Source organism: Plectropomus leopardus, chromosome 20 (assembly GCF_008729295.1).
Source record: "Plectropomus leopardus isolate mb chromosome 20, YSFRI_Pleo_2.0, whole genome shotgun sequence".
NCBI lineage: Eukaryota > Metazoa > Chordata > Actinopteri > Perciformes > Serranidae > Plectropomus > Plectropomus leopardus.
The window spans coordinates 13,011,571-13,039,169 of record NC_056482.1 but is presented as its reverse complement, the minus strand read 5'-3'; the positions used below and the strand labels follow the sequence as shown (position 1 = coordinate 13,039,169).

General features: G+C 40.1%; 1 protein-coding gene across 1 annotated transcript; it reads left to right on the top strand.

Annotated features, from left to right (window-relative positions):
• Positions 1 to 12,630: 12,630 nt before the first annotated feature.
• Positions 12,631 to 26,808, top strand: pax8 (paired box 8). The gene is made up of 12 exons (XM_042509828.1): positions 12,631 to 12,746; positions 15,310 to 15,467; positions 19,000 to 19,165; positions 19,343 to 19,540; positions 20,404 to 20,480; positions 20,662 to 20,787; positions 21,584 to 21,759; positions 21,978 to 22,098; positions 22,329 to 22,571; positions 23,806 to 23,907; positions 25,038 to 25,127; positions 25,869 to 26,808. The coding sequence occupies exons 2-12, from the start codon at positions 15,446 to 15,448 to the stop codon at positions 25,937 to 25,939; spliced, it is 1,392 nt and encodes a 463-aa protein (XP_042365762.1). The 5' UTR covers positions 12,631 to 12,746; positions 15,310 to 15,445; the 3' UTR covers positions 25,940 to 26,808.
• Positions 26,809 to 27,599: the final 791 nt, after the last annotated feature.

Genomic DNA, 27,599 nt, shown 5'->3' with positions numbered 1-27,599 from the left:
TGTGTGTGTGTGTGTGCCATCAGAGAAACAGAGGCAGGAGAGAGAAGGGAAATATTGTTTGTGTTTTTATTTTGTTTATATCTCCCTGCCTTTTATGGCCTACGCCGAAGCTTTGCAAGCGCCAGAGAGGGTAAAAGAGAGGGAGAGAAAGAGAGTATTCTCAATTTCCTTCTAAAAAGAAAATTCATTTGCAGTTGCTAATGTAATGTCACCGTTGTGTTTACTGAGCGTGGATGATGTATAGGGGATGTTGCATTGAGTGAGACTGCTTAATGATGCATAGAATTAAGTCTGTGGCTTTCAGCTGAGCTCCCCTCTCTCTCTCTCTCTCTCTCTCACTCTCTCTCTCTCATACTCTCCCTCTTCCTCCCTCCCCTTCTCTCTCTCACTCACACTCCCCTTACCCTTCCTCTTTCCTTCCCTCCCTTTTACCTCTCTCTTCGTTTAATCCCCACCCTCCTCCTCCTCCTCCTCCTCCTCCTCCTCCTCACCAACCTCTCTTTTTCCCTCTCAGATGCAGGCTGTCTTGGACTGTTGGCCACACGTTGCTCTGTGCTCTGTTGCCTAACTCCATCAATCACTGCGAAGGGGAGAGAAGAGAGTGTGGAGGGGTGGAGGGGGGCGATAAAAAAGAATAGAAATAAGATATGGTTGGGGGAAAAAATGAGCAGGATGAAAACACACACATTGGGTATAGACATCGGAGACTACAGTTTTAAAAAGCTGCAGGGAAGAGAGCAAACGAGTGGGAAGAACACCTCTTACATTTAATGATCCGCTGTGCACGATGGCAGTCCAAATAATTGCCCGAATACTGTGTGGATATATGAATGCAATTGTGTTATTACTGGCTCTAACTCTGGTTGTAAGTGTGTTGGGAGCAGTCACGATGATGATAATGATGATGATTATGATGATGTGATTTTAGTGCTTATGCTAACGGTTATTACCTGAGCGAGATGCCTACCTGAGTGAGCTGAGTGGGAGGACTGAGTTGCAACAGAGAGAAATGAAGATGATCTTTTTAGGTTACTGTTCTTTAACACACACACAAGGAAGTGATGGGACTAATATACACCTGTTTGTTTTTGTTCTCCTGATATCGTCATCCATTTACTGCATAAAATGACTGTTCTACCTCCTGCTTTAATAAAACTGAAATTTCAATATAGCTTTCTTGGAAATAGCGATGGTCTATTCTGTGTTCACTTATCTGTTTAACAAGCATTAAAGTATTATGAAGATCCTGCAGAGCAGAGGGTTAACAGCTGGGGTATAGTTTTCACCTTGTGAGTCTGTGTGTGTCATCATGGAGAAATGTAGTCCTGGTGTAACCTTTTGTGACGGGAGCCACCATAGAAGCTGATGTGACTTATATGTCTGTATAGCGTCCCAACTGGGCAAGATGCAGTCAAGAAACTTCACAGATGTGTAGCTGAGATCAAAATGAAGATGGAGTTCAAAGGCAGGCTTGGTCCGAGCGAGGGGGCTGGAAGAAGCAGGGTAGGATGTAGGGAAGGGGGCAATGGCCGTCCCACTTTATGCACCTTGCCTGCATTTGTTTTAAGCTGTGGATTGCTGTATCACAACTGGACGGATCCCATTGCAAGATGGTCCCTTCATTTAATTAAACTCTTCAGTCCATTGTACAGGGGGCCTCTTAAACCTATGACTTTAACAACCTGGAAAGCGCAAAATCGGGCACTGGGTGCTTCTTATGTGTGTATTCTGTGCCAACTTTCAAACATGTCAAGGCAGGTTGAAATCAGGCCTATAGAAATCACAATTTCAGTTTTTTTTCACTAAAGTGATCATTAAGCCTTTAATGATGTCCGTTGGACAGACGTAAAGCTCTGGGAAGCCCTGCACTAAAATGATCAACTTCTCCTTTATATCTATCATGGACTGATATTTATGGAAGAAAGCGAAGATAGCTACCGGCTGTGACTGGTTGTTCCACGTCACATGACATGCAGTGTGGGTTGCTGTGTTCCAAAAGTTGAACATTGTTTATCTCTGAGCACAGCTGTCCCACCCTGAAAAACAGGCATTTAGGAACAGTTGTGCACCACAATGGCTTCACTCTCGTGGCTAAACTAAAAAAAATGGATTTGATAGCACAATAACTTTGACATCCATCATAAGAATGTTTGTGTTCATTTACAGTTTGATAAATCAGAGGTTAAGTGAAGCTCCTTGAACCTCTCAACAATTTTACAAACTACCTGCAAACTATAAATAAATTATAATGCAGAGAGCCCTTTCAGTATTTAGAGTATAAACTTATATTGCAATAGACGAATCATGATGTTGCAATGGTTTTAACTAGATTATTTTCACTCTTTCACAAAATATAAATGTGAAATACTTGTGGAGAAGGAGCATTTTGATAATTGCATCTGAAATAAAAATTCCAAAGCTAAACTATGTACATACTTTATGGTGCCATTAAATCTTAAGATTTCAGCTTTGCTGAACTTTTCCCTCATCTGTCTGTCAAGGAGTTGCATCGATCATTTTTTTCTATTTTAATCAGTGTCACTAACTAACTGTGAAACATTTAAAATGCCTAATAAAAATCAAATGAAATATAATACACATTTAATACATACAATAAATAAATACATTTAAAAACATATTTTTTATGAATATAGCTACACTGGCCACTCCTGGCTTAACATATTTGTGATCATGGGCTGTTTGTCATAGTATGAGGTCTTAACACGTCATCATACAGTGATTTAAGACAATAGTGTGCTTCTAACTTCGTGGCAACACTTTGGGGAATACCTTTTCTATTTTTACATGACAATGTGGAAAAGCCAGGTCCACAAGAAATGTTTTTTTTTTCCAGTTTTGTGTGCAGAGCTTGAACCTCATCCAACACCTCTGTGATGAATTTGCGTACACTAATATTCCTGTGGTGCTTCCTATTAGAGAAAAGGCTGTCATAGCATCACATTAATCCCCACAGTTATGAAGTGAGATGTCCAGCAATCACAAATGGGTGTAACACTCAGGTGTCCAGATTTCGATTTGGCCAATTGAGACCGGGATCAGACTTGTCCGCCCAGAGTCGGCCTGTTACAAAACGTACACAACCATTTGAGCTGTCTGACAGTGTTTTGTTTGCGTGTTGATTTTGCAGTTTCTCTCTCACATCCTACTCCTTCATCTCTCTCTCTCTCTTCCTCTCACTCACTCACTCCATTGCTCCGTTGTGATCCAGCTGTCCACCCCATTCATCATCCCGCCACTCTCCCCCGCACAGAATTATTATTTCTTTGATGTGTTACTAGTTGAAAACAAATCCATTTTTCTGGCCATCAATTTATCATTTGGAATGGGGAGTCACACTTGAGTTGTAGGGGCAACCACATTTTCCCAATTCCAACTTGGGCTCTGTGTGTGTGTGTGTGTGTGTGTGTGTGTGTGTGTGCAAGTGCCTGCATTTGAGTGTTTATCTGTGCATGTGGAATGCATGTATCATGTTTTGTTTAGAGCTTTGTACATGTGAGATGCAGGATGAGAGAAATGGGAGGTAAATAGAAATGATAGGCGGAAGTACAAGAGGGGTAGTTTGGGAAAGTGTGTGTGTGTGTGTGTGTGTGTGTGTGAGAGAGAGAGAGAGAGAGAGAGAGAGGGCTTCCCTCTTCCTCCAGTCACCCTCCTTCACCTAACGTCTGTGATAATTTATCACTCCTCCTAGCTTGGCTGACAAACTATTTGCAGGAAAATGAGTTTTTCCGCCACGGATTTGTCCTCTGGGAATAGAAAGGGGAGCTGCTGTGTTTTTATTCCATCACACACACACACACACACACACGCACACACACAGATATATGGTTGTTCACGTACACACACACACACACGGATTGAGGTCTCCAGTATTTATTGGGGGGAGGGGGAGGTGGTTAAGATAAATGAGGTAAATTAATAGAGTCACTGAGGGAAAAGATCTGCTTCCGCACCAGCAGATCTGCAACTGACACACCAGAGATGAGCACATACACCCCTTCCTCCCCCCTCCTCCTCCGTTCACTCCCTCTATTCCTCCCTCCTTCACCTGCCAGGCCCTCTCTCCCTCCCTCCCTCTCTCACTTTGCTCTCCAGTCCTCCTGATCCCTCGTTTGCCCTCCCACAGATGACAAATGTAACACTCAGACAAACAGCGATCAGGGCCATACAGCATAATGTCAGCTTAGATCAACACTGGGACAAAAGCAAATATCACAGCATCAACACTGCATTACAAGCACTCTGCCTGCGTGTGTGTGTGTGTTAATGTGTGTGTGCCGGTATTACGGCGGCTGGCCCGGGTCACTGGATTCCAATCTCACTTTCAACCTCATCAACCAAGCTATTGACAATGTGCTTGACGGAGAATTACACGACAGTAAAGGCCTAATTACATTGCTATTACCCTGGGCTGTCCATAATCGTCAAACACGACGCATCAGTGGGACATCACAGCAGTAAATCTGCAGGCGCTCTCTCTGTCTCTCTTAATGCCTGTTGCCAATACAGTGTTAACATTTCTTTCCGCTTTATCGTCTGTTGACAGCAGAGACAGACAAATTTACTGAAGTCGGTCACACTTGCATTATATCAGTCTAATAAACATGAAATTGACTGTACGAAAATATATACGATGCAGGAGAAGCTGCATGCTTAACTACCTCTTTTATTCGTACCTCCCTCTGTGTAGCTGACAGTAAAAAGTATCGACCAAAACAAGACAGAGAATACAACTCGGCTGCTAAACCTCTTATTTTGATGGTTCACTGCTTCTACATTGTATGGGTCATATTGTAGGTTTAGGTTTTAATGCTTCCACGTGAGATTTCAGGTGCCAGGTGGATCATATAACTGTGTAAATGACTCCAGCTGGGCCACAATACACAATCAGTCTTTCACGTGTAAATGTGGTCTTAAGTATGAGGCAATATCCAGCCAAAGAGATTGCAGCTTCAGATGTCAAAAGCCAAAGGTAAATTGGATAGATATAAATATCCTAAAATACTCCTAAAATATTCTGAAATACTCACATCTGCAATTTAAATTTGATGGCAATCCATCCAATAATAATTGTTGACATATTTCACTCAAAATGTCAACCTCATGGTGACACTAGGAAAAGTCAGGTGATCTCGAAAGTCAGCTGGGTTCATCATCTGAGTACCATGAATCTCTGTACAGCATTTTATGGCAGTTCATTAGACAACTGAGGCAGTTTATCCAACTGTTGTTGAGATCTGGACAAAAGTGTTGGAGCAATTGCCAACTAGCATCACTGGAATTACTTTCTTCTGATGAAAATTTGGTTGAATTGACCTTTTGAGTTCAGTCAATTGTAAATGTAGGGCTTCTTCCACGGACACTTACACATGACAAAATCTTTCTTGTTTTTTTTTTTGAAAAGTGGCCATAACGTGTCTTTTTATTTTGATAATCTAGAAGTTAATTAAAGGCTGAAAGTAACACTAATCTGGAAGATGACACAAAGTGTTTGGTTTCCTTGCTGACGTTCACTCAGCCTGGCAACAGAGTCGTGCTTTGATATTTTCTGCAGCACAGCCACATACCGCTGCACGGATAATAAGGCTCTTTTAGTATCCAAATATTTAACTCTGCATCCTTTATTTGAACGCAGAAGACCTGACTTTTCACGAGGACATGTAGCTCCACATCCCTCAAAACACAACAGCCAACTGCCACCTGTGTGATGCCCATCACCGCGGAGACCGACTCTGACTGACAGGCATGAAGACTAGGTCCACTCTGATGGACCGCTCTGATCATCAAAGTCTGCTGCAATCACTAGTGTGTGTCGATGCTGGTGTGTGTTTGTGGCCACTATCGGCCACACTGAAGTCAGTCATCTAAATCATGATGGTCGGCACACTTTTACACTATTTTAGGAGAAATGTAGTCAGGTGTTGGTCAGTAATACACCAACAGGGACTGAAACTTGACTGCAGAGTTCACATCTGACCACTAGTTCAAATTGCATGTGGGCTAAACACAACTAAACACTGCTCGCAGGCCAAGCCCCTCTGCTGCTAATGGCCATTACTGCCTGTATGCCATTGTAGGCCTCACAATAGCGATCACGCTGGGATTTTGTGTGGAGCTTGCTGGCAACAGTTATTAGCCCCCCCCAAAAAAAAATTTAAAGGGGGGGCAGTCAAGAGAAGAAAAAGAAGATTTGGGGGCCTGCACGGGGGGGGAACGTGAGGAGGGGGGAGGGGGGGGGGAGGGGGTGTGGGGTCAGAGGGCAACACCAAAGCGGAAATGGGAGGCACAGGGGGAACAATGGATGGGGCTGGACTAAGACAGACAAAGCTGGAGGGAGGGTGGACAGTGCACAAAACACAGGAAGATGAGGAGAAAAAGATGAGGGGACAGAATGGAGGGGAGCCAAAACAGATGGTAAAGGCCGGTCGGAGAGAAAGAGGGCGGCACTGAAAGGATGAAGGGGCCAGAGCTGAAAAGCTACAACACATGCATGACAGTAACACCTAAACATGACTGAATCCCATATGGCAACAAACAGACACTTTTATATGTAACAAAACTCCTCATATCAACTATATCTTATATGGACTTTGCTCTTTCTTAAAGGAACGGTGAAGATTTAGAGAGATTTACGGGTGTCAAGCGGTGAGGATTGCAGATTGCAACCAGCTGAAACTTCTCCTGGTTAGAATTCCTTCAGTGTTTCTTGTGCAGGAGATTTTTATCTGAGGCCGAATTATCCACAGAAGTCTCCTCCTTCCGAAAACAAATTATTAAAAGTGGTAAAAAACTTCTGAATAAAGCAGTTTCAGATTACAAATCGATGTTTTTGCTGTTTTGCATTTCGGAGATCAACACACTCTCATCCCAACTCGTCAAATATTGCAGCCTGGTCCGTGTTGTTCAGGTCTACATATGACGCATTAGGTATCCTACTGCATCTGTTGTTGACGTTGCGAGTCGGCATGTCATTTTATTCTCGTTATATGCATTGTAAAGTTTCAAAATACACTTTTCACAGGTAATGTACAGTTTCTGCTTGTTAGATGCATACAGTCTTTTTCACAATAAACCTACAGCTTTGGTAAAACACTTTGTATACTTTTATCATGGTTTGGCTTATTATTCATGCAGAAAGTGCACAACAGGTGAGCAGCGTTTCAAACTGACGCTGTCTGATGGCATGTCATACCGCTGCAGAAGGTGGCTTTTTGCGTCAGTGCCCGACACCAAAATTTCTGACCAAGCGGCAGTATTTGATGAGTTGGGAATGTGAACTGGCTGCATACCGCTACACAAACACCTGCTAATTTGTGTTCACCTTTTTGTCTGATAACCTAAGATCCAGACGTTCCACAGGTTTTTAGTGGGAACAGAATTATCCCTAAAGGTCTTATCGAAAACAAATGGGCCAGGTGATTGAAACTGCTGAATAAAACAGTTTCAAGTAATTATTTTTTTAAAAAAATTAAAAATCACTGTTTTTCTGACACTTTTTGTTGCGTAAGGGTGATGGTGGCCAACAAGAAAAATGTAAGTGGTCCTATCTGAAGTCAGTGGTTGGTTTGTCCATTCTGGGCAACTGCACAAACATGGCGGTGCAACATGGCTGTCTCCTTAGACCAAGACCAGAAAATCCTACACATGGGACCTTTAAGGGTTCTCATGGTGACATAATTGGACAGTCCTCAGAAAGCCTTTAAAAGAATGTAGAATATTTTCATTTCACCCACAAATAAAGTCTAAAGACACTTGAGTGGATAAACATAGATTGTGACCGGCAGTCTCATTTAAATATTGCAAAAACATGTAATTATTCTCCATGTGAATGTCCAAATTAAACAGGGCAGAAAATATACGTTTCAGCACTTGCTGGCTGAGAAAATCACCGCCCTAATGGGATCATCAATAGTGAGGTGTTTCTGCAGCTATTACGACCTAATTATCTGGCTCATCTCGACTCGCTGACCACAAAGAAGACGTGCGCTCGCTGGGCTAGATTTATAAAAGTTGTCATCAAGTGGGTGCTTTTTTTTTTTCCTCGGGATGCGTTTATTTGTGCGGGGGCGCGCGGCAGAGGTGCAGGAGGCGATGCATCATGCAGTGCGGGAGCGCGCATTGCGAGTCGGACAGTCACACCTCTGTAAGTGAGGGATAAAGATGAGACAGAGTGCGCTATGGTGAAGGAAAAATATGACTTTTACAAAATCAGCCACTGTGTGCTTATTTATCTTCAACTGGTTTCACTTTAATAATCCTCCAATAAGCAGCGTGTTATTATTTGTTTAAAATGGCTTTATTTAGACCATATTCCTTCACGGTGCTGTTTATATTAAATTCCCTGCGGTGTTATACTTCCACCTGTTCCTGTCTTAAATTATATTATACATGCAGAACTACCAATAGCTTTTAATTTCTCAGTTAAACTTCATATGGTGACGTGAAACTGCATTTTATATCAAAAACAATTCGTTTCCAGTTTATTTTGTGCGTAGCAATACTTTCAGGCATCTTGGAAAATATTTCCCAAACACGGAAAAAAAGGTTATGCATGTGTCCTTATCTTTGCAGTCGGAAGTGTTCGCTCTGACCTCTTCCCTCACCTCTTGTTGCCACCTGTCGCCGCAGGTTACGCTGCTTTCTTGCGGACACAAACTTTGCTCGGGGAAGTAAATCCGGAGAAACACCCGTCAACAAGACACACCCGGAGACAAGAGAGAGAGGAGATAGTCCCCACTTTTTAGCGTTTCTATAGCCTATTGTAACACACAGAGTGAGTAAAATGTTCTACAGAAAACGATTTAAAGCCATTTTTATCTCATGATTATTGAAAGACTAAACAGTTTTAAAAAAAAGTCAGCAGCATACTCGAGAGGAAAAATGATGGGACTGCAGAGCTGAGTCAGTGAGTGTGCTGAAGGATTTCTGAAGTCTGGCAAAGTGTCCTTTAAGAATCTTTATGACATAATTTAACGACAGTATATTTTAAGTGACACGAGGGCCGAAGCAAAGCAGTTCAAACAGCTTGCACCTCATGTTTGACGAGGTTTGGATAGGTTTGGGTACCTCGTTTTGCATCACCTTGGAACTGGCACTTGATGATGCTTTTTATGATGTTTTTGCATGTTTTTTATGTCATGAGTTGGTGTTGTTTAAGTGTTTTCTGAAACTTTTTAATGCTCACTTGTGCAAGGTAAATTCAAGGTAAAGACAATAAAGGTGTAATCCATTCATTTATTCATTCATGAAAATGTTTAAAGTCCAGCCTGTGTACATGCAAAAGCAATTTTGGAGAGCATTTGGGTCTTTTTTAAAAAAAAAATGATTTTAAGATTATTTTCTACCCCTTGTACCTTGTCAGCCCTAAAAAGGCATTTTATTGCGCAGTTGTCCCCTCTCCTTTTCACTACCCTCCAGCACAGGCCTATTAAACATATAGGTCCTGGATACAAAAACATTTTTTTTTAAAAAAGCCTGATTATTAAAGACAAATAGCATTATGGGTGAGTTAATATTTACTGCACGTTTTAAAACTGTCAATTGCATTTTTTAAGACTAAGTTTCAGTTTTAGGAAAATAAGCGATAACATTTTTACACATTTGTTTCGTTTGAAAAGAAAGATCTGAATCACCCATAAAGCCAAGAATACCATATTTCTAACGAAAATGTATTTCCTCGTGTGCGTCTTCTTGGATTTCTGTAAGAGTGTTTCTGCAGTCCAAAGTACAGAGAGTCTTTATTTCTCATCTTTCACTGTAGGTGTCAGTAGAGAATTTGTAGCTTTTAACATGAAGAATTTTGTCCCTCAGTTAACGACAATCATCCTCATGAAAACGGCTCGATATGAAGCTTCAGGAAAACACAAATATGCTTCTTTTCTAAATATCGGCCTTTATGAAAGTCCGGATTTAGGGCGTGTGTGGCTCCTGCCCCTTGGCAAGTGGACCTATATAATTACGCGCAATTTCAATTCACAGTATCATCGCGATAGATACCAATCTGTGCGTTTTAATCCCTTGTTAAACTCTCTATAACCTCTCTTTCTTCTGTCTCCTCTTCCCTCCGGGCACTTGTCATTTCTCTCTGGTCACTTTACAGAGGACTGTCTCTGTTTCCATCTCAGGTTATGATTCCCTTTAGTCTCCTGGCGCTTTTATTTATTTAAAAACAGTCGCTCCATTGTCCTGCAGAGGCACTGAGGGTTTTTTTTAAGACGAGGGATGAATAACTTCAATCACAGAGACGAGATAAGGACTGACGTTGCATTTTGGTTCCCTTTTCTTGTCGTTAAACTAAATAAATGTGCCTAAAACAGTTTATTTCTTGCAGATCAAACTTTACACCATATAAATTATTTTCTTAAAAATGTGTGCCATTTTCTCATCAACTCCCCTAAAAAAGGAGAAAGCTCCATATGGCTGAATAAACCTGCTTTTCCATCAGACAGGCGACACGGTGCCATGGATGGCTGTCATTAGAGGTGTTGTGTTTGTTTTGCAGGCTCATGAGATACAACATTAACAGCGTTTTAACTCAGGGGGATCCTGACACCCTGGTGTGACATCAAAGTAAAATCAACTCACTTCTCTGAAGCTTCGAGTCGTCTGCATGCAAGAAAAAGCTGCAGAGAAATCTGCTCTGATGGAGTCGATCACACCTCAGCACGTTCACATCCTTTCAGAATGACACAGAAATAAATTCATGCTGCACCCAGAGGGAGTATCACCTTACATGCTCCGAGTTTGTTTTTATTTCATTTGTATCACTTTTAATCTGCCAATAGATGCAAAGAGGCCAACACTCTTTTCTGCTTTAGTCTTATTCAATTTCCAAGATGGATTTCGTGAAAAGAGCAATATGAGCTAAGAAACAGCCCAATCTAACGCAAATCTGCATACATATCTAAACCCAAATTAATCTTAATTCAGATAGGCCTGTAATTTAGCTCAAATTCGACACTCGACTTGTTTTCGAGTTAATGATTCCAGATGTTTTAACTTAATTGACCAAAAGAAAAAAAAAAGTATGACAAATGCATACATGAAATAGAGATGCACAGAGGCCAACTCTCTGTTGTGGTTTAATCTCATGTAATTTTCACAATGGATTTAATGCAAAAAGCAATGTGAGCCAATAGCAACCTGATCCATTGATTTTCATGTTTTCTTAGGCTTTACTATTAGAGTGCCCAAATTAATCTTAATTGAAATATTATTTATTCTAAATTTGACAACAAAAAAAGATGTCTGTCTGGCAGAATCAGCTGATTTGTTATTAAGTTAATGATTTCAGATGTTTTAACTTATTTAACATTTTTTGCTAGTCTTTTACAGGACAAAAGCATACATGAAATAGAAATGTACAGGAGAGATACCTGTCTGAGCTTGGAAACAATTATATGGAAAAACTAATCTAGTAATGTCTTACAGAATCATGTGTCTCTGAATGACTGAAGGTCAATGGTTTGGACAGAAATCTGTTTTTACACTTTTTCACTTTTTAACTGCTTTCTTCTACTGAAATAGTTGCCAGTAATTTGTTATTGACGTCATGATTTCATATGTTTTAACAGATTTGACCTAAAGAAAAAAAACACCATTTACCTCCATTCTTTTTCAGGATAAATGTATGCATGAGATAATGAGATTTATTAGGAAATTGTCTCCTTTAATTAAAAAAAAAACCTTATTCAGTGTCTGAGCTTGGAAACACGAATCAAAAATATTTATCTGTGAATGACTGAAGGTCAATGGTTTGGACAGAAATCTGCCTCTGGACTTTTCCACTTATACTTTCTTCTACTTGCACAAAATAGTGCTCAATAATTTATCATTGAAGTCATGATTTCAGATTTTTGAACTGATCTGACTAAAAGAGAATAATAAATTATCACCTCCATTATTTTCCATTATTTTCTTTTTCGATGCACACTTGAAATAAGGAGTTAGTAACATTTATTTTAATAAAAGGCTATAACTCACCATCTGGGCTTGGAAACAACAATTATTTGGCGATAAGAATTCCATTAATGTCTTATAATTATATATCTGTGAATGACCGGAAGTCAATTTGCGTTTACAATTTTCTACCTCTGCTTTTTTTTCTTATTCATAATAGTACCCTATAATAACTGTTCAATAAAACAGTTTTGAAACATATCTAGTGTCAGTGAGTCACATTTCCTGTTTAACCCGCTGATGTGAACTCGGGTCAGGTGTGGTGTACCTGTCAGAGGAAAACTGTGACTGATCGCAGAAAATCAGGCACTAAATTGTGTGTGAAAGCGGCGCTCGGACCGGACCGGTGTCACCGTCTAATTAAAGCGGCGCTGTTGCTGGAGGTGAATGGAAACAAGCCGTCTCCCTGACAAGTGTTTCCGTACAGTCGCTCAGTGGGTGTAATGCCATCAAAACACAGGGTCAGTCATCCTTTTTTTTCCTTCAGTAGAGGGGGGTTGCTCCTCTCTTTTTCATAAAACCACACCTCCTTTTTCCTCTCCCTCCTCCTCCTCCAATGGCTGCAGGGCTCCGTCCTGTGCGCAGCCCCGGTTGGATAAAACCTGAGTGTTAGCAGCGCACACACAACACAACACAACAGCAGCCCAGCCTCCTCCGACACAGCCCGGACACACACACCGTGTTATTACACCTCCAGAGTCTTCAGCATTTTGGATAATATCACAACACCTGCAGGGGGACGTTTTTATTTGCAGCTGCGTCATTGAAAGGTAAGTCCTCATTTCAGTTTCTCAATATGTTGTGTTATGTGTGAGCGACTGTTTCGATCCGCAGTCCTGAAACACAGCAAGATATAACGGAGCAGAGGAGGATTCAATTAGCCAAAAACACTCTGCAAGACGCACGAGACAGCCAGGCTCAGTGTCGCTTTGCGTTTTTGCTAAAATGAGGCTTCATAATGAGAGCAGTTTATTGTGATGAAGGTGTGACGATGTCACTCAGGAGCAGGTGAGCGGAAAGTTTTTTTTTTTTAAGAATAGTGAGAATTATACAGGTTAAGTCGTCATTGCACAAAAAGAACTGAAAACTGAGGTTGATTTGCAAGACTGAATTGCAGCTTGTGTCCCATTTGGCTGCAGGTATGGTTTTAAAATTAACTTTGGGCCCAAATTACAGGCTTTACGCTGTAGTTTGGATGTATTGTTGCCTCTTATCTGTTACATGCAAATTACAAAAAATAAATAAATAAATTAAACCCTCTTTAAAATAGCCTCATTATAAAAGGACGGGAAAAAAGATATTGTAATGTTCTTTTACTGAAACTGCGAGAAGATAAACCGTTATCGACATGACTGATACAACGCCTCGTTTAAAATAAAACAGAAGCTGTCATGTTGAAAACACACACACACACATACACACACAATTAAAAATGAAAATAAAAAAGACTTTTGAGGACAGAAAGGTAAAAGGAAAAAGATAAAATGACGGACATGAGATGTTAACTGTTGAATGTAATTTTAAAAAATGTCTCCAATTCCTGCATGAGGTCATTTATCAAATTGTTACGTCAGGCTAAATAACACTTCTCATTAATATCAACAGGAGCAATTAATAACCGTAAATAACAGTCAAAATAATTGTTAAAGTATTAACATTATAATATATTTGCACATCAAAAACCACAGTTACACTTAAAAGTCATGGGAATGTGAAACGTTACTTTGTTTTCAATCCCCTTTTTTGCCTCATAAACCATAATTTCATAATTATTTCTTAATTACTGATATTTTCTATTTTGCTGTTGCTGTGTTATATTAATCTTATTATTTTGTGACATTTTTGTTTCAGCCAATTAGGAAATAAAATCATTACATAGGCCCTACCTCACTTTTTAAATAATGTGTACTTTTTAAATAAGATAAATGGGGTTTTTGTCTTTTGTAAATACATTTTGAGAAGGAAAAAAGACATTTTTTTTTTTAGCTTTTCTTCAAACTCACAACTTGCAAATGCTCATGCTTAAAAAAACACTTACACACTCATATGGTCATTACACAGTAAGCCTAAATTCTCAAATTTACTTTCAGACAAATTTGTTGGTGTCAATTAAATGAACATCGAAAGATAAAAAAAAAAAAAAAAAATGAACCTGGCAATGCACAGTGAATGTTTTTTAGCTCCCAAGCAAACTAACTTTGACTTAAGTGATTGTCAATCATCACATGTAACAGGTATGTAACAGTGTGTGACAGTCTGCTAATTATTTGGTTAATTTTAAAGTGTCCGCCCAGCAGGACATGACAACACCCTGACACACTTAAATGGCATTAAAACAGTAACAGTATCAGTGGCTTCAATCATTTTTGCATCTGTGTGATTCCACTTTTTAAAGCCAAATCCAATAGTAGTTTATGTAAATTAGCAGCAGATCTGAGTCGGTGGATGAACAAAGCTGCTTATTTCATGTAAAATATCTCATAAGGTTTTGCTTGTGGAGCTGGAAGTTGATCCAACAGAGTGGAGAGCAGCTGAGCAGATGGAGCCTGTAAACAAGGCTCACATATGGGCAATAACCACTGCCAGCCACCACATGTAATACACATTTAGCATCTTTTAGTTAAGAGTTGGGTTAATAATAATTTGCCACATCTCTGAACTCTATCAGCGTTGTTTCTTATTGGTTTTAAATATAATTGCTGTTCAGCGAATCAGAAATTGAGATGTTTAAAGGTGTTTTCATGAAATTCTTCTCACTTGTAGTGTTTTGATTCGGGTAAATTTTGATTAATTTACTTATTTTTTTAATGAAAAATAATCAGAAATTTAAACACGGTTCTGAAGAAGGATTCTCTCTCCTCAAACTTTTCTTTTTCCACACACAGAGAATCTACTTTACACCACAATACATATATTGCTCTTATTTCTTCACAGTTTTCCTCTATTTTTACGATCAAAGCCCAAAATAAAATGCACTCCTTGGCTCTAATAATTATAAGGAGATTAATGAGAGCAGTCAATCCTGATTACAAAGCGGTTAATGAAGGGAAATTTTATGTATAACAGGAGCAGCCATCTGGGTTGGCCGAAGGGGAAGAAGATCTTTTATGTTTTACAAATACTCATTATCAAATCATAGTATTTTCATACAAATACAGATACAAAGGCCTCTTTTGTGGACTCTGAAAGAGAAACACAGACAGGTACAGGTGATGTGAAGACAATATTCAGCTGTTTTTCCCTGTAGACACACACAGAGTGCCACCAGCTGAGTGTTTAGAGGCTTCACATATGACCAAAGAGTCAGTCTGATAAACCACTGTCCTCCTGCAGCGTGTGCTCGACAGTGCGCTCAGCAGCACACTCATGCCAGACAAGGCAGGACGGGGAGTAGAAACACTTTAAGTGGGACAGCGTGGAGCCGACCATCTCGTTCAGCTGGTGGAGCAAGGACCAGAAACTCAGGGATATGTCCAACCACACTGGAAGAGGTAAATACACAACGCAAGCTGGACTCTCAAACAGACTCGTGTGAACAGTTTAGCTCAACACATTTAGATTTCCCTGACATAAGAACTGTGATTTATCTTTACATCAATATCCCCATAACAGTCTTTTTCTCTTTTATTTCCACTAATGTAGCTTGAAGTTTGGAAAGAAATAATTTCCTTATTTAGAAGATTTATAAACTGTGGATGTCCATAAGTGGAGGCTACTGTATAAACAGATAATAAATGACAATTTAGTAAAATAAGTATTAATAGGAGAAGTTATAATTGTTGACAAATACTGTACATTAATAAATACTCGCACAAAATGTCATCATATGCTAACAACTACATTATCATGTGTCACAAACCATGTCTTAAATGCTGACTGTTAAAAATTAATAAATAGCAGGGCCTAAAGTTACTGAGTATCAGCTTGTTTCAGCTTTTTAAATGTTGCTTACCATCACTTCCTGTGTTTTGGTGGATTTTTATGCATCAGCTTGTTCCTTTTTGCATCAATTTAAGGTGGAAATGTGGTCAAAATAAAAATCCTCTTTCACTTTCATATTCTTATTCGGCCAAACAAATCTACATTATAAATGATGACAAAGTGTGTCCCCCTGAAATACCCGCATATTACATGTAAGTCATTTTATACACATATTTAAAAGGGACTGTTCCTTATTTATGAGAGGGGAGGGGGAGTTGCAAAACAGGGGAGACACTCCAGATAAGTATGTAAGCACTGGGGAGGGAGCTCTTTTGTAAGAAGGAGGGACGTTCAAGTTGAAACAATGTATTTTGTATTTATTTTTAAAAATCTGCTGAATCCCAAAACCTGCAAGTGGATTTTAAAGGATGTTTTCTTTAAAAAAAAAAAAAAAAACAACAACAAAAACTCCACAATGGCATGCTTTATCGTAGCCAGAAACAGTGAAATGTGGCTATTTATGGTGAAGGGAGGGTCATGCATTTTCCTCCAGTCACTCAGGGAGACTTAAGGAAAAAATATTTGTTGCTGTAGGGAAGGTCATGATACAAGTCACATGAAGTGACACCCCAGCCACCCCATGCTCTGATAAATAAAGTACAGTCCCTAAAATTTGGCCTGACATATTTGGAATTTGTGGAAACATTGAAATTGAAAACAAAATATAGGCTCACAGTGGCAGAGAGGGCTCTTGTCTGCTCACTGTAACATTTGAAGGAGTGAATTGTTGTTTTGCAGTGGTCGTTGTGCAGGATATTGAGGAAGTTAATTGGTTGGCACTTAAAGCTGTCAAATATAAATTTAGTGCAATCCTCCCCTGCTGGTCAGAGACACTTCAGCTGGGTCTATCTATCTATCTATCTATCTATCTATCTATCTATCTATCAGTTGTCTTGTAATGAATTCACACTTTGGGCTTTTTTGTTGTGCGCGCGGAGTCTGTGCACCATGCGCGTGCATCGTGCGCGTGCTCACCGCCCCCCGGGTCTGCTCGGCTTTAATATCCTGCAGGTTGATGAAGCTTGGCGGGGAGATTTTTTTCCACACTCCGCTGGCAGCGTTAATAGAGGCTCCCCTCCCTCCTCTCCTCTCCCTCTCTCCCTCCTCTCTTCCCTCCCTCGGCCTCGTCCGGCCGCTGTTTGATGTGGAAATGAAAGCTGGGAAAAGGCTGAGGAAAAAAGAAGCGTCTCAATGGGTTAAATTAAAAGCAATGGTGTTCTTGCAGAGTCACCACCGTGCAGTCTATAGAGAAGATAGCGGAGGCTGCTGCTGGACGCAGCGAGCGCTTTGTCTGCTGCTGTTTACCGGGAAAAACTGTGTTTTTTTTAGGCTGCTGGAGGTTGTTCTTTAATTGAAGGAGAAAGCTTTAACAGATCGAAGGGGTTTATTTAGTTAATGTACTTAATACACATGCAATGTATTTGATATTTATGACAATCAAATATAATGGCAGGCTATTGATCACACGATATTTTTCAGCATGTGTGCAAATGCATAGTCTCAAAACGACATGACATTATAAATCATAAATCATTAGGGTGCATTAAAATGTAATTCTAATGTAACTTATAACATATAATGTAACTTCTCATACTGTTAAATTCACATAGAGGCCTAGGTCTAGATATATTTAAAAAAATGTCTATGTATATATGTTCTGCTGTACATTTTTTAATGTAGTAGTAGCAGTAGTATTAATAATAATAAAAGATGCAGTATAACTGTAAATCCCAACTCACACACTCAACTCAAAAATTTTAGTTAAACACAATACTGTAGCGAGAAAGTTAGGATTACTCTAGACCCAAAATAAATGTGTTACCCAGATTGTAAACCCAAACAAAATAATGTGTTTTAACTTAGTTATTTTACATGTAAGCAACAATGATATTGCCTGTTGTCATTTTTAAGTCAAATAAACAAAACACTGTAGGTTGTTCAACTAAATCCAAATTTGCTTGCTCTATTCAACAATAACTGGAGTGTGTGTACAGTGTATGACATGCTGGAAAAAAAAACATGACAGAAAAAATGAGGAGTGATTACACTTATATGAGCTTGAGGGAGAATCACCATATTGCCTGTTTTCTATACTAAATGACATATTTCTTGATCATTTCAAGCACAAAATAACAGCAGTCACCTTCACTGAAGCCCCAATGTTAAAGCCCTCACGACAAATTAGTGGCAAAAACAAGTAAAGAGAATTGTGAGAATTAGCCTGAAGGTGTTATTTATAATGCAGTGATTAGCTTTGTAAGTAATCAAATATTCATCAGTTTAAAAGTAGCTTTGCTGCTGGGTAAATGAAAACACGTGTCAAAACTTTAACTAGATTCAGCTTTATTGGATAATTTCCCTTAAACCTCTCTTTTTTAAATAAATCTAAATAAATCAGCTCTGAATGTCACAATCTTCCTCAAGGTTTGTTTCTCCTGACTGCCTTTATTTTCTCCTGTGTCCTCGACTTTTTTATAAGTAAAACTTCATTACGCTCCTGACAACGCCGGCAGTGCTACAGTTATTTATCACACAAATGACGCATCTTATCATCAGCCTGTGAAAAAGGATGAATGATAAATGTTGCAGGTCATTTTAAAAAACATAACATTTGTTTGGGAAATGAAATATATTTCTTCTGTCTGTATATTTTTGTTACTTTGCTGTTTTTGATTAAAATCCCTGAGGCTATAACAAGTAAAACTGTGATTTTCTAAGCTTTTTTCTCTCTTTTATGTTTTTTTGACAGCTGCGTTTTCATTATTACTTATAATAAATAAGTTGATGACTCAAACATGCTTTTTAACACACACAGAAACTCTGTGCCTCTACGGACGCTTTTAGGGATCTATATTGGGGTCTTTGTTTTAGTTATGAAACTAAAATATTTCTGCCCTCATTCTGGTTATCAGTGTCCCAAAAAGTGTGTGTGTTTTTCCATTTATGTATGACTTTTTAATCATTGTAGTGCGGTGACGCCAGCGTGTCTCAGATCTCAAGTTCCATGACATTTATGGTTGTTCATCCCCCCTCCTCCCCCAGGTCATGGGGGTCTTAACCAACTAGGTGGAATGTTTGTTAATGGACGTCCACTTCCGGAGGTGATCCGGCAACGCATTGTGGACATGGCCCACCAAGGGGTTCGGCCCTGTGACATCTCCCGGCAGCTCCGAGTCAGCCACGGCTGCGTCAGCAAAATACTGGGACGGTGAGTGAACACCTTACCCAACTTCCTGTTAATCAGCCTGATCTTTGACTTTTGAAAGTCTGTTTACTCATCAAGAGCACTGGTGTTCGTTTGGCAGGCAAATCTAAAGTAATTACTGAAAACCTTGACTTGCTTTATTCAAAAATTAAAAGTCCTTTTCTTCCATATTTGCTCTAGTTACTACGAGACAGGCAGCATTAAGCCTGGCGTGATTGGGGGCTCCAAACCCAAGGTGGCCACCCCGAAGGTTGTGGATAAAATCGCAGAGTATAAGAGGCAGAATCCCACTATGTTCGCCTGGGAAATCAGGGACAGACTGCTGGCAGAGGGAGTGTGTGACAGCGACACGGTGCCCAGCGTGAGCTCCATTAACAGGTGACAAACTGAATTATGAATGAAATCATGTTAGAGGTACATCTGTGCCACTGTGGCCCAGCAGCATGTGGGTTTATCTGGCTTATTAGATGTCGGAAAAAAAAGATGGATGAGGAAGATCTACTTAAGATGTTTCATGAATTTAAGGCTGCATTTCTTATTCCTGAATTTTACCATTGATATGTGACCATGATACCCACACAAACTGTATTTACACACTGAAAAATCTGACAAGTTGATAATACTCAAAGAAAAATGAAGAAACCAACTGCCTTAAAAAAAACTTTAATATGAGTCTTAATTTGTGTTTACTTTCTATCTAATTGTTAAGTTTCTTAAAATGTATTTATATTTACTTGATTTTGTGAAGTTGTTGCAAATTAGAAAGGGCAAGTTTAATTTAAATACTTTTTCTATGTCTTAGTAACGTCAGTAGACCACTTTTATTGTGCTATATTTCTGTAATCTGCTGGTTGCAAAATATTCAGTCATGTTTGTATTTTCTTGAAACATGTTCACAAAACAGAACTCGCAGATCTCCTAACTTCGTCATTGGCAAAATCTTTTTTATGATCAAGTTCAACCAGACTAACTTGGTTTACTCAAGTTGCTAATGCTTAGAAAGAACAAGTTAATTTCACTTGTCATTTTTAAGTTGCAACAACTTCACAAAATTAAGTAAATGCAGCTAGATTTTAAGTAAACTTAACAATTAGATGTAAATTACATAGAAATTAGGATTAAAAGTCATATTTACTTAACCAGTGTTATTTTAAGTAAGATCAATTTACCAGATTTTGCAGTGCAGAGAGAGTTAAATGTGACATTTGCTCAGTCTGTTGTGTTTCTTCTGTTTATTTCAGAATAATTCGGACGAAGGTCCAGCAGCCGTTCAACCTGCCTCTGGATGGAAAAGGCCTGAGTCCAGGACAAACCTTAAGTAAGTCAATGGAGGCTGTATCACCACCCGTATCACAGAGCATTATCATGGTGAAGGATTAAGGTTAGAGTGCACTGCTTGTCGTGTAGGATTAAGCTTGTGACCTTGTGGCAACAGCACTAGTGAGAGTATCATTTCTGTTTGTCTGAAATCTGTCTGTCTTTGTTATTGTCTCCCTCAGTCCCGAGTTCGGCGGTCACCCCTCCAGAGTCTCCACAGTCAGACTCTCTTGGCTCCACCTACTCCATCAGTGGCTTGTTGGGTATCCCCCAGCCCAGCGCCGAGGGCAAGAGGAGTCACGATGACAGTAAGAATTAGATCAAATGAGAGACACCACATTGTCTTGTTTGACTGTGGCATCAGACGTGTATCAGTTTGAAAGGAAGAGGAGGGTGTTGCTTTACATTCAGCAACTTTTCTCAATGTTTAGTGTCTGACTAGATCTGTTGTATGTTACCATCGTGCCTGAAGTCCTGAAAAGCTGAAACTTTTTTGACCTTAATTTAACCTGAATTTTATTGAGAAAATGTTTCTCCGTCACAAGGGGAAGCAAGCAAGGAGGCATCAAACAAAGAGCAATCAAGTGTTTAATAAGAATTTAGTTCAGCAGAATTCAAAAAGCTTAATCCCTTTAAGGGCAATTTGAGTTTTGTGTTGCAAGAACAAAAGCAACACATATGTAATTTGTTCATGCATAAACATAAACCTCATGCAGTGGCGGCCCTTCCTAGGGCAATACCCTGAAGTGCCCCCTTCCCCCCCTTAAGTAAAAATAAATAAATAAACGGCTTAATGCAGTTTAAAAACAACAATAATGCTAATTTCGGCACTGACCTCATGACACCCTTTCTTCTATATTGTCCTCTTACAGTTAAATAGTTGAGACTCATTTGAGCATTTTGACACTTAAATAGTTCATGTTTTGAGCACAGAATTTTATGTATTTTTTTTTAAATTTATTTTGCCCAAGGAATTTGGGGGGAAAGAAAACGTCAAAAAAACAAAATTAGTGTGTACAAATACACTATTCACATCACATGTAAACATGCAAACTCTCTGTCATCTTCCTCCTCTTCTTCTCTGTCCTCCTCGGTGTCTCTCAGGTGATCAGGAGAGTTGTCGGCACAGCGTGGACTCTCAGGGCAGCGGAGGCGTCCCGAGGAAACAGATGAGAGTGGATCACTTCTCTGCAGCCACGCAACATCTGGACTGTGGGTTCGATCGCCACCACTATCCCCCTGACTCATTCAGCTCTGCCTCCAGCAGCAAGACAGAGCAGGTAAAAACAAGACAATGTATTTGAACACTGTTTGCAGACATACTTTTCTTATTTTATTTTAGTTTCAGATTTCTTTCTTCATAATTTGGAGCCATAAAATGAAATAAATAAAATTCTGTCTTTGTTTTTTTTACGCGTTGAGATGCATGCTTGCTCCTTCTCTTACTGTACATAAGCACACTTTACACTAATAGCTAATCCCTGTCCACCGTCCCCAGACTTTGTACCCGCTGTCCCTCATCAATGGCAGCCTAGACGAGGCCAAGACCAGCCTCTCAACATCCAGCTCCGCCATTGGACGGAATCTGACGGCGCACCAGAGCTACACCATGGTGACTGGTGAGACTCTTAATATTAGATGATGACCTTTGACCTAAGCTGAAGCCCTCGACATGCTGACTGTCACCATCAGCATCTTTTAGTTGCACAACAGTGAACCAAAGTCCTCCAGCCACTCACTCTTTGTTTGTTTTTGACATTTCACTCAGTTTTCTTTTGGTCTAAGTTTCCGCTCATTTTCACCATTTCCATTTTCTCACCTGCCTGCACGCCGGCTGTCACCACCTCAGAGCCGCTACAGCCCCTGCCGCTCTGTCTAAAACAGGAAATGTCCCCAGAAGTGACCAGCACGAGCCCCTCCCCAAACATGGCAGCGTCCAACCTGGCATTTGTGGAGCTGCAGGCGCTGCAGAAACCCGTTTCTGTTGGCGGCGGCAGCTGCAGCAACTCCAACCATTTCCCCAACGCCTTCAACTCATTCTCCCATCATGCACCAGTGTACGGGCAGTTCAGCAGTCAGTCTATCATCTCAGGTAATGGAGGCATCCATCTCATTCATGTTCACACTATGTGTTTGTTTTTTGTGCTGTGCAGCTTCTCGCAAGGGCCAAGTTTATTTGAGTTATTGATTCACTGGGCCGTTTCGTGATATTTTCTTTCTTTCTTTAGAGTTCTTTCTTTTCTTTGGAACCTTGATTTCCTTTTTGGAGGTAAAGAAAGCCAGCAAAATCAGTCACTCACTTGGCTCTAGCTAAGTTTAGAGATAAATCCTGCTGCAAGGTGGACTAAACCATTTTGCGCCTTTAAGGGTTGAAAGGAGCCTCAGAGAGCTTCCACTATTTCTTTTATACAAAGTTCAGTCTTTGAACTGATTTATTCAGCTAATTGTGATTTAGTTATAACACTTATTACTAAAACAAATTTATAATATAATAAAAATAAATAAATATGCAAACTGAGCCAAACTTTTCATTACAGGCTTTTCGAGGGCCCTGCTCCCACTTTTACCCCCACTACGAAACCCCTGTTGATTTATCTGCTATTTATTTGATCAATGTTTTGATTAATAGTTTGGTCCATGAACTGTCAGATAATAGTTAACCTTTTGAAACCATGAGCAACATCTTATTTCTTGTGCTGCTTTCAGACCCCCTTTCACAGGTATTTAACCCTTTCATTCCGAAGTAAATCATTCCTGGTGTTTTCCCTCAAAAACATGGGGAAAAAGGCAATGACCAACTCTGTGAGAAATGTTCCACGAATTGCATGAAGTTATTGTATTAAGAAAATTATTTTTAAAAAGCTAGGAAAAATGTTTAGGGAACAAAAGAATCATCAAGAAAATCATAATAAGATGTTTACATTTATTTCACAAAATTTTAATAATTTTTAAACACCTTTTTCAGGTCATTTTATACTAATTTTCAGGTAATTTTCTTGTACTTTTGAGTAATTTCTTGCTAATTTCTCCTTTTGTCATTGCCAACTTCCCATGTTTTTAAAAGAAATCTAGCCAATTTAATCAGGTTTCAAAGGGTTAAAGTGATGAAAGGTTTGCTGAACTCTTGAAATCCAAAATACTCAATTTACCATCACAGAAAACAAAGAAATTCCACAAACAGTCACATCCGAGAGGCTGAAACCTTTTGGTGTTCGTCCTTAACAAAATAAATTACATGATCAACAATTTATTATTATCTTGTTGCATGAAAACCAGTAAAATAATACCTTAATGGTAAAGCTGTGTGTTTTGATGTGTGTTTTTAGGGCGTGACATGGTGAGCTCCACCCTGCCGGGCTACCCGCCTCACATCCCCTCCCCTGCCCAGTCAGGGTACTCCTCATCCGCCATCACAGGCATGGTAGCAGGTAAGAGTTGTTTTGTTTGTTGTTGTTTTTTTAAAGCTTGATGTTAACCTTAACCCTTTGAAGCCTGGATGGACATCCGTTTTTCTTGTGCTGCATTTAGATCATTCCTTGTAAACTTGCTCATTTCAAAAGGTTAAATTAAAAAGTCAAGGGTTAAAAAATAAAAAGCCGCAGATGAGTCAGAGAGGTAGAAAGAAAGGGAAGGGAGGAGGATAACGTCTAGAGGAGAGGCAGAGACGGAGGCTTGTAGATTAACAGAAGACAGGCTGAGTCAATGAGTAGTCTTGCCAGGGTGGTGAACTGCGTTGTGTGTGCGGGTGCACGTGGGCCCAGGGGGTATACAGGGAACAGGCTGGGGGTTCCACCCTGCTGCCCACACCCCCCACCCAGACACCTCTGACCACACATCGCCATGGGAACCAGGGGGCCCAGGAGGGAGATGCAGGGTGGGCGGAGGGGGTGTAAAGTCTGGGTATGAGCGAAGAGGAGGAGGTCTTTGTGGTGTGTGTGTGTCAGGATGCCTGCATACGACTAGAGAGAGAGTGTGTGTGTGATGTGCCTTTTTTTATTTGAAGTCTGCCCTCCGAAGCGCGAAATGAGAGGGTCTGATTTATTATTTTTCTGGTGGGCTCGCTGTGAGGAAGCGTTGATACACAATTACTGAGTGAAAGGGGGGGGTTAGGACAGGAGGGGGAGGAGGAGGAGGAGGAGGAGGAGGTGGGTGGAGGGGGGCGCAGGGATTCATTCCAGCCAACATAATTACCAATTAGATATTAAAAAAGAGAAAAGAAAGAAAGAGGAGTGCCATAGAGGCTCAAGCAGGAAGTGTAGGACGCAGAGAGGAGGAGGAGGAGGAGCGATGCGAGGGGCCGAGTGCTGAGGAGAGAGGGCGTAGAGCTGCATGCACCACTGGGCCGAGGGATTTTACCCTCAGCCATCCACCTGCACCGCAGATTAATGGTTTACAGGCTGCACTAACTGTTGGTGAATTATGAGCTAAGCCCGAGCAGACGCTGGCACACACACAAACAACCACAGAGCTTTCAGCGACATCTTTGCCTTTTAATAATCTTTGTTGTTTTGACGTGTTTTCTCTGGTGCTTGATTCTGGTTTATTTTCTGTCTCGCAGCAGGCACAGACTACTCGGGTCAGAGCTACAGCCATTCGCCTTACACCTCCTACAGTGAAGCATGGAGGTTCACCAACTCCAGCATACTGGGTGAGTGAGGTCTCACTGGGGGGGACTGGCAGTGTGTATACACCACATTCTGCAACCTTATTCAGCACATTGTCTCATAAAATTACTATAAGTTGATGATTTTGACCACCATCTCCACAATAAAAGACAAATTACTGATTAATTTACCCATAAAAGTCCCTTGACAATTTAGAAAACTCACTTCTACTGACTCCATGACTCGCAAACATTTCATCACAGCTGGAATTTAAATAGAATCACGACAGTCAGTAGTTTCACCTGATGTTGGGGACAGACAGCAAAAAATATGTCTTGTAGTCGGAGGTAATGATTGCACGATGAGCTTACACCACTTTGTGTCATTAGCAGAGTTTTAAAATTAAGGGAAATTTTAAAAAGACATGATATATACCCTCTGTTTGCGCTGATAAGTAGACTGTGAGCTGACATCAGACTGGTGTATGTGAGCCGAGGAACTTAGAGTCATTTCCACTAAGCTTTGGGGGATTTCTCCTCCACTGCATCACCAGTCAACCCAGTAAGAAAAGGAAAGTCCTGCATTTCTCCCATCTTTTTGATTATTTTTGAGAGTCGTGAGAGGGTTTAAGACTTAAGAATCCACTCGCAGGACAAACAGTCGAAACAGCTCAGACTGCAAGCTCAACCATCTGCTGTAAAACCTCGGATAAGATGGATCAAGAAAGTCTGATCCACCACCAACCAACACCTTCTGAAGGCCTTCATCTGTGTCTCCCCCCGCAGGTTCACCCTATTATTACAGCACGGCCTCCCGCACCGCTCCACCGTCCACAGCCGCCTACGACCACCTCTAGTCCCCCATGGGACCTGTGACTCCAACTGAACCAAGACTGGAGAACTTTGCATCAGCTGACACATGGACCAAGGCATGAAAAACTGGATCTGAACTTGATGCTGATGAACCAGCAACACATTTTTTTTTTATTTTACAACACCTTCTCATATGTTATTTATTTGCCATTACTGATACTGTTGCCCAGGGTGACTCATGCACGTTTACACATTGCTAAAACTCCTCCCCTGCAGGGCCTGTTTCCAGAGACTCAGCCTGACGTCTCACATCACGGTGCATATTTTCAGAATAGAGCTCTTTAACACTGTTTTGGCCAAAGACTTTCTTTCTGCGCACATCTGCAACTGGACACCACTGATCCGGTGATTTATGGATATGCAACTTCTTTATACTGAACTATGCCTGCTTTTGTTTACAATTCTTTTTCATCACAATAGATTCCTTTTCTTGATCTGTGTCCGCTTGCAAATCAACTTTTCTTTTCTTTTTTTTTCACTGTAAATTCAGAGCTTTTCCTATAGTGAAAAAGGGTGACACATGAAAACACATGAAATCAAAATTACAACAAGATGCCCTCACATGCCCCTCAAAGACAATTAATGCATTTGTCTAGCAATATGTACATATTGTAAATGGTGAATTACTTATGGGGAAGTGATGCAATTTTTCTCAGAGAATGACTGATGAGGGAGGGGGGTGATGGTGATTTGGCTACAAAAACCAACAAGGCTTGAAATATATTTGTTTTGCTTCAAATAATTTAGTTTGTTGTCATGCTGATGTTCTGATGTTTGGTGAGAACTGTGACTATTTTTTCTTATACTGTTATTAATATTATTGCAGATGTAAATAATGAATTTCTAAAGAATTATTTTAATTAAAGCATGACAAATTTACTGTTGTTTTTATTGTCTTATTTTTTAAGGGACGGCTTTGATTTTATACAAACTCTAAGATAATGATGTACAAATTATGTGTTCTGTAAATAATAGTTTGTAAAGGTGTAGAGATCACAGCATTAAGTGACAGCAGTAGCCTGGAATACTTATCTCATACAGCAGCTGAAATGAATTTATTTTAATATTTAGTATTTGATTTTAAATATGTGCTCATAATTATCATTATTATTATTATTATGATTATTATTATTAATGGACTCGTGCCTTTACGCTAAAAGCCAACTGAAATGTTGCATATTTTTTGTACCTTTCAGCATTTTTAAAAGGACAAAAGCAACGATCCCGAAAACATGCGCATCTGTTTAATTTCTTTTTTTATTTTCTGCATCATGTAGTTTTATTTGCAATTATTTCGTCCCTCTTTTGCGGCCTCATAATTGCGGCGCGTTAACGACGCCACGGTTCGGCGGTGCCGCGGCCCACCTGGTGCCGCCGCGTGGGACGGCGCGAGGATGATGGAAAGGGAGAGGCCGCGCGCGCTCCGTCACCGAGACATGCTGTACATGAAACTAGACGTTTTGGCGCGCGCTCGGACAGTTTTACACATTTTAACGATTGTAGTGTTATCAGTGAGTAGTCTAATGCCGTGTGGGCCTTTTATCAGGAATGAGTTTGGTGTTTTATTTATTTATTTATTTTTACATAAATCAAATTAGTTACCTAAAAACAATGATGAGAAATAATATGTAGGCTATGGAGGAA

Coding starts and splice junctions, on each gene's coding strand:
- pax8 (XM_042509828.1), top strand. CDS start 15,446: ATGTCCAACCACACTGGAAGAG. Junction 23,908..25,037: donor CATCACAGGCATGGTAGCAG/GTAAGAGTTGTT, acceptor TCTGTCTCGCAG/CAGGCACAGACTACTCGGGT. Junction 25,128..25,868: donor CACCAACTCCAGCATACTGG/GTGAGTGAGGTC, acceptor CTCCCCCCGCAG/GTTCACCCTATTATTACAGC.